Raw genomic sequence first — 7,834 nt, 5'->3', positions numbered from 1 at the left:
AAAACAACAGCAATGACAAACGGAAAAATATCAATAAATACATAGAGTCTGAAAAGTGTTGGCAAACTCTTTCTGGGTGTGAGGCCTGACCTTTAGTCTGGTTCACATACCCAGTGTCACTCCATTGAAGAAAACGTAAATTTCCCTCTCCTAGCATCTTTCAAAGACAAATAGCTTCTAGAAGAGGTGTGAAAGTTTAATCAATTTTAATCAAAAGTAGAATAAAAATGGAACTAGGAAGGAAGAAAGGAATAAATATCAAAAGGAACGACAGAAAGGAGGATTCCATTTTAAGTACTGAAAGTAGATTTTCACAGGAAGGGGTGGACAGAGTGTATTCTTCATCTAACAGTAAACACCATCCAAATCCTGTTAAAAATCTTTTCAAGTCTCAGCTCTAGTCACAAGAACATGGTCATTGTCCTGTACCCATGTAAGTCTCAAGTTTATAATTATCCTCATCCTGACATGAAAATAGTTCTCACCTGCATACTGTGTGAGGCCACGGCAGCAAGTGCTGAGCTAAAAGTTGAGTCTGTCCTGTGTTGAGATGAGACTCTGGGCCCTGATTTATAGCTTTATTATCCCCAGGGCCCCTTTTGTACTACAGGAGAGCTTTGTAACTCAACTCTAGATCTATGATACCATCTACGTAAGGGACTGGAAAAGCTCTCAAATGACTTTCCACCAATTACATGTCAGTGCAAAAGCTGCCCACACCACAGGAGCAAATCCAAGGAAGCAATTAGGATAAATTAGGTAGAAAACATCTCTGTGAGCCCAATGTTACAAGGAGGGATGCTGTGAATATGTATTCTTCCCATTAGTTAACAAAGAACATGCTTTGGCCTATGGCAGAAGAAAATACAGATAGGTAGGAGACCCAAGCAGAACTAGAGAGAGAAAGAAGATGGAATGGAGAGAGATGCCAGCAAGTCACTCACAAAACCAGATACTAGAACACCTAAGATAATGCCACAGCCATGTGACATTATACAGACTATTAAAAATGGGTTGATTTACAAGTGGGAAAAAGCCATTAATAGCCTAAGACATCGACCAAGCAATTATATTATTAGCCTCCGAGCCTATAAGCAGCTGTGGGTACTGATGGACAGAAGAGAAACCAGTCCAGTGGAGCCAGGCAAGACAGACCAAGAAGCTTCCAACTACAGAGGGATACAGAAAGGGCCAATGCTAAGAAACTGAAATTGGGGAACGTGTTTCCAAAGCAAGGGGATGTGTCTGATCTTGCCTCAACTTGATGTGCCATGCTTCGTTCAAGCCCACAGGAGACCTGCCCCTTTCTGAGTTCAGGTGTAAGAGGAGTGAATGGGGAGAGGGTAGATGGCAAGGGGGAGGGAGGAAAAGAGGGAGGGAAACTGCAGTTTCATATACATAAAATACATGAAAAAATGTTATTTAAGGAAAATAAAAAAGGAGAGGACTAGGGTTCATGTCAAACTTGGAGGTCACTATCTCTTATCACAGCAGGTTAGTAACAGACTGGAACTCACTCCAATACTGTAGGTAAGAACAAAGGGAGAAACAGGAAAGCATTTTTAATAAAAATACACACACTCCCAGAGTATTGGACCTCTGCAATGGGTCATAAAGATGACCATAGTGAGAGAGACTGAGGAAGAGGTGACAGTATGTACACCACCTCACTCCCATCAACTCCTCAGAGAGGGGAAGGCACATTGCTTTGGGTAGGCCCTCCCTACTATATCTAGGCTGAGCAAGGTATACATCCAAAGAGAATAGGTTCCAAAAATCTCAGTACAAGCAGTAGGGATAAATTCTGGTGCCACTGCCAGTAACCAAGAATCTTCCCTAGCCATTCAACTGTCACCCACATTCAGAGGGACTAGTTTGGCCCTATGCTGTTTCCTTGCCTGTCCGGCTGGTGTTTGTGAGCTCCCATTAGCTCAGGTAAGCTGTTTCAGTGGGTGTCCCCATCATGGTCTTGACCTCTTTGCTCATGTTCTCATTCCCCCAACTCTTTAACATTTTCATACACACTTAAATAGTAAATTAAAGTAGTAGGTTCAACAGACCCTGGAAATAATTTCAAGAAGTTAGTTTAGGTTAAATAAAATAGTCATCATTTCTCGTGTTTACTTAGCTGTCTCACTGAAGAGTGTCTCCAAGTTTGTTGTACATAGTAGGTCTGTTTTGTTGTACATAGTAGGTCTGTTTTGTTGTACATAGTAGGTCTGTTCAGCCCCAGGCCTTGCAGAAGACGTGGACGCACAGCATGTCCAGGCAAGTGGTGGGGAGGGCATGGGAGACGCAGGCATGCTCCAATCTGGCCCCCAGGGCTCAGTTGATGAGTTCTGGCATGTATGCAGGCAGAGAAAGGCTCATCCTCCCTTCAGGTCCTGGCCACTAGGAATTCCACCATGTTTCACTGTGCATATGGGCCACACAAAATAGACTTTGTTTTTGTGAGTGTGGGGGAAAGTCATGGGGTAGAGCAGATAAGGGAAGACTTGGCAGTGAGCACAATGGGGGACATGATATGAGATTCCAAAAGAATCAGTAAAAATTACTTTTAATAAAAGAAGTATTCTCTATTATTTCAATGGAAAGTATTGGATATGTTTAGTAAAGATTAATGTTATCACAGAATGTGGTGGCACAAGCTTTTATTCCTAGTACTAAGGAGACAGAGGCAGACAGACCTATGAATTTGAGGCTAACCTGGTCTACAGCATCAGTTCTAGGATAGCCAGTGCTACACACAGAGAAAGCCTCTCTCAAAAAGCCAAAATGATAATAGAAAAAAAAAGAAATTGTTTTCACTCATTCTGACTAAATAAAATAATTGAGATCATTTTTCAAAGAATTTTCAAATCATGCCATAATTTCTGAATTCACATGAGCAAAATCTGAAATTCACCTAGAGAAACAAGAGAAAATATTTCACAGGTATGTTTAGAATGAGTGGTTAAATTCTGAAATATAAAATGAATACTTAAAGATTCCTTTTGTTTAATTCATTTTAATATTTTATTTTAATATTAATTTTGCTTTAAATTGTGTGTGCTTTCATGGATGCTTCTGCAAAGCTCATTTCACAACTCACAAGCAAATAAGATGTCAAGACAGCATTTTAAAACTAGGGGTCAGAGAGATGATCAGCCTTAAAGCGCTCACTGTGCAAACATGAAGATCTGAGTTTGGGTCCTCGGAACACAGAACACCAAGCACGGTAGCACAGAGCTCCAGTGCTGGGAAGATGGGGACAGGTGGGTCTCACTAGTAAACCAGTCTAGCCAAACTGGCAAGCTCCAGAACAGTAAGAGACCCTCTCAAAAACTGAGGTAGCGAGCAATTGAGGAAGACTCCGGATACTGACCTCTAGCACACACACTTGTACCTATGTGCAGTGACCACACACACACACACAAATCACCTGCAAGATTATTCATGTTTTGTTTTCAAAAACAGTAAAAGTATCTTTTTTTCCAACCTGAAAACATTAAACACTAAAGTGGGCAGCTGAAAAATGGAAGCGCAGTCTCAGTTTGCAGGCCACATCTGTCTCCTCTCTATCCAGATGTGGTCTTTTGTCCCCAAGACCTGCGCCCTTTCCCGTGTTCCATCCTCCTTGTCCCTCATACCCTATCTCCTTTCTCACCACACCCTAGCTCATTCTAACACAGGCCTTCCCTTCTGCCCCACCTAAAAATTACACCTGAAAAGTCATTTGGGGCTGTTTTCTGCATTACTGGGAAAGCAGTCAATTTCTTTACCTTTAATAAAGTATCTCTCTGTGAAAACAGGTGTTTAGATGTGGTTTGTGCCTAATCCAGGGACTGGGAGGAAGCCCCAGCCCTATGGGGGTCTCCTTCACTATGAGCTTCAGGTCTTTACCTCACTAGGGGTACAAGGTGGCAAGAGTGTCTCTGCCACAAAATGGGGAAGGTAAGGCCCAACTGTCCTACACAGAGACACCCACTAACACATAGACCACACAAGAAAATACATGAGACATAGCACACAGGAGAAACACAGAAGCATCAACATTTATTTACTATTCAGAAATAAAACACCAGACACGTTTTAGGCATTTGTTAAACTTAAGTGATCAAACTTTCAAATTCCTCATCTTTTTTACCCTCATATGCCAGGAGGAAGAGCTAACAGATGGGAGGAACAATCCAGAAGTTAAACAACCTATTTTCACTGGCTAAGTGCTAGTTAGGAGCTACATGGCTCTCCATGTGCAGATTAGACACTGAGGCGGAAGCCCTGCTAACCTCTGGTGAGGAAGGCACACAGTTCAGTATGATTTGTGGTAATTCCTCAAGTGACGGTGGTATGTGGATGACTGGCGGAACCTATGGTTACACAGAGAACAGGTGTAGGGCTTCTCTCCTGTGTGAATCCTCTCGTGAGCTTGCAGATTGGTCTTGTGGCTAAAAGACCTGCCACAAGTGTTGCATGAGAAAGGCTTCTCTGGCTTGTGTACGACCTCGTGAATTTGGAGCTCTGAGACTTGATAGAAGCCTTCCTGACAAATGGGACAGACAAATGGCCTCTCATTCCTGTGTCTTTTCTGGTGCATTGACAGGCTACAGGAATATTTGAAGGCTTTGGGGCATTTATCACATTTGAATGGTTTGGGATCTATGTGGAGTCTCTCCTGGTCACCCACATAGAGAGAATTTACCTCCTGATTCTGGTAAAGTGGAACAGGTTCAGAGGTAGGTTGCTCTGGCCTGGAGAGGAACCCTGGTACCACCATCGTGACACCTTCAGAAGAATGTAGTGTTGGAGGCACTTCCTGGGACCTGGATGTATCCCAAATTGCTTTTCTGGAATCCCAGAGAACTCCGTAAGGGACACCTCCCTGTTCAAGTTCAGGACATTGCCCTCTCTGGTTAATGAGAAGGTAATCTTTCTCATCTCTGAGACTGCTAATACCACCATTTCCACCAGTAGTATTCAAGAAGGTGTTGTGGCCATCGTCAGCGTCTTCAGACTGGTGTGTCCTGGAGAGATACACTGGTTGTACTTCCATAAACATATGTTCATAAGAAGATGCACTCTGGGACTCTGTTTGGTACCTGGAAGTGCCTTGCTTTGCTCTTTTGGAATCCCAAAGAACTCCATAAGAAACACCTCCTTGTTCAGGCTTAGGATACTTCCCTGTGTGGATAACGAGAAGGGAGTCCATCTCATTTCCAGGACTACTAACACAACTATTTACTTCACTACCTTTCAAGAAAGTGTTTGGGTCATCTTCACTGTTTTCATATCCTGTGGAAATAAAGAGTCTATGAAACTGTGCCCAGGAAGGGATCCTCACACATCCCTCTTCTCTTCAGGCTACCCTACTCACCTGTTGCCAATACCACATCCCGTGGAATCTGCAAGGATGTTCTTGCCTTCTCCTGTGTTGTAGTTCTGAATGACTGTTGTTCTTTTAAATGCTTGATGACTTCTTTTAAGGTCATGTTCTCAGAAAAGAGGGCTTCCTGCCCCTGCATGGAGATATGAACCTGTAACAAAGCCAGATGACCATTGCCAATGAATCCATGGATTACAGAAAAAAACCTGTCCTCAACCTGATTGCCCAGGATCACTGAACTACTGGTTGATTCATTTGTTTATCCTCACCCATAAGGATGTTATCATCTGGAATCCTCAGACACTCAGACTGGCAATTGTTACTTTCTGTCTTTGAACCTCATGTACTTAGCCATTTCCACTCTCAGGTAGCTGAGGCTTTCCCACCCCCATCTCCAGCCATTAGTCTGTCAGTGGTCTCTCCCTATCTACCTGTCACTTCACTTTGCTGTGTAAGTGGTCTTTATTTCCAATACCTATAATATGTTGTCGCTCCCATTGACTACTGGCCCTAGACAATCATCTTTGACCAAAAATGCCCTTAGTAAGAAAGCTTTAAATTGGGTTTCATTTATTTATTTATTATTGAGTTCTTAACAGAAATAACTCCTGTCTGATACTTGTCCAACACATACATAATCTTCACAAGTCGTACATTGCCTAGGAACATGACTAGGACATTAGGACAGTAGTTTACTTGGAATTAAGCTTCAACCATGAATTTCTCAATTAAAAACAAAGTGCAGGTGTGCAACTGTGGAATAAAACAAACTGTGAAGTGGGAACGTGTTTACAGAATAAAAGGAGTTAAAAATAGTAAGGTGTAGTGGGTGGCACCTTTAATTCAGCACCGGAGGAGAAAAGGGCCAGCCAGGGCTACACTACAAAACCATGCCTCAAATTGAGAAAAAAAATTAAAAACTAAAAACCAATTAACTAAAAAAACTGACCAAACAAACTGATATTGAAAGAAGAAAAATCTAAAACACTATGTTTGAAACATTTCTTCACCCACCGTTTCTGTCAATAACTTAGATTTATGCAAATCGAGACTCGATATAAGACCCAATATAATTACACATATATTAAGTCTCTCTGGATTTAAAATTTTGCACCCAAATACCACTATTCACTGAGGCATTTCTTATGGGTGTGTCGGTGTTGTGTGAGCACGTGAGAGCTGTATTTTAACATAAAAAACTTATGTTGCAACCCCAGTATTTTAGACAAGGTATCTTCTGACATGTAACAACCAACTTGGAAAGTCAGTTTCTGCGTCCCAGGTCTGGGGATCACAGGCCAGTGCTAGGAGCTAGATTTTTAGCCAGATTACCAGCTCAGTAATTAAGATTACAACATGGGTGCCTCCTTGAATTTAGCCATGTCACAGATCCACAGCATTGCATCTAAAGCCACAAAGGCTCTTCTCGAATGTCAATTCTCCAGTCTCTCTATCACAGTACAAACTACCTAAACTTAATTATGATCCTCAAACAACTGATGCACTCCTTTCTGCTTTATTCGTGCTAATCTAGAGCACTGTATATTATCCCTTGTAACAACTTTGGAGGCAGAGAACAATCTCACTAATAACAAAAATAAATAAAAACAAAAATAAAACAAAAAAGTAATAAAAGTATCTCAATAACAACACCCTCTCCTTATGTATTCCCAGATGCAAATGACAGTCTTTCCTTTCAACCCAGCCATCTCACCTCAATCACTCACCATGACAGGAGGCTTCAAGCACTCGTCAGTCAGACCTTCCATGAATGTTCCCAGGTTTCTGCCACTTGATTCCCACTTCTCTTTCACGGCAAACTTGTCCTTGTAGCGCCCAGTTTTCAGAAACTGCTCCAGGACCAGTTGAGAAATCATCTGCTCCTTGCTCTGCTTTTCTGGCTTCAACCATGAGGTAAACATCTCCCAGAGTGTTTGCAGCTCCTGCTTCACACACGAGCCTTTGTCATTTGGGGCAAGACGGGCACTTGAAAAGTTAGAGATGTCAGGAGAAACCTGGGTTGGAATAAACTCTCTAGTGTCCGGTTCAAGGTTAACTGCTGGTGACTTGGGCTTAAAAGATCCTCTGAGCTGTGAAGCCATTCTGGTCAGGATTCTCAGAAAGAAGTTTGATATCTGCCTTGAGACTTGAAGATCTGTTTCAACAACTCGTGGATGTGAAAAGCTGTACGTTAAAAAGAGACGAGACACAATAATTAAAGTCAAAAATCAACTACGAGTTCTGTCACAGATGGTTTCATGGTTTCCTGACAGTGCATACTTCATCTTAGAGACATACAAATGCATCCAGAGAATACATCAAAGAGTAGCTGTAAAGCACAATACTTGACTCCATAGGGAAAATAATCCTGTGCTAAGGAATGGAAGAATTACCATACGCTGCACACTGCACGCAAGCTCTGCAGTATTCGGGGCTGTTTCCTTCTTGCAAAAGGTAAAATTATTGTGACTG

The 7,834-nt window shown here is 42.0% G+C and overlaps 1 protein-coding gene across 1 annotated transcript; it reads right to left on the bottom strand.

Moving 5' to 3' along the window:
• Positions 1–4,291: 4,291 nt before the first annotated feature.
• Positions 4,292–7,464, bottom strand: LOC130868260 (zinc finger and SCAN domain containing protein 4C-like). The gene is made up of 3 exons (XM_057760526.1): positions 7,090–7,464; positions 5,354–5,513; positions 4,292–5,271 (listed from the first exon to the last, which is right to left on the bottom strand). The coding sequence occupies exons 1-3, from the start codon at positions 7,462–7,464 to the stop codon at positions 4,292–4,294; spliced, it is 1,515 nt and encodes a 504-aa protein (XP_057616509.1).
• Between the last annotated feature and the right edge of the window lie 370 nt (positions 7,465–7,834).

This window comes from Chionomys nivalis, chromosome 2 (genome assembly GCF_950005125.1).
Source record: "Chionomys nivalis chromosome 2, mChiNiv1.1, whole genome shotgun sequence".
Classification (NCBI taxonomy): Eukaryota; Metazoa; Chordata; class Mammalia; order Rodentia; family Cricetidae; genus Chionomys; species Chionomys nivalis.
Note: the sequence above shows the minus strand (reverse complement) of the source record. Positions and strands in the feature narration are given on the sequence as shown.

Coding starts and splice junctions, on each gene's coding strand:
- LOC130868260 (XM_057760526.1), bottom strand. CDS start 7,464: ATGGCTTCACAGCTCAGAGGATCTTTTAAGCCCAAGTCACCAGCAGTT. Junction 5,514..7,089: donor GCTTGAAGCCTCCTGTCATG/GTGAGTGATTGA, acceptor GCTTTGTTACAG/GTTCATATCTCCATGCAGGG. Junction 5,272..5,353: donor GGATGTGGTATTGGCAACAG/GTGAGTAGGGTA, acceptor TTATTTCCACAG/GATATGAAAACAGTGAAGAT.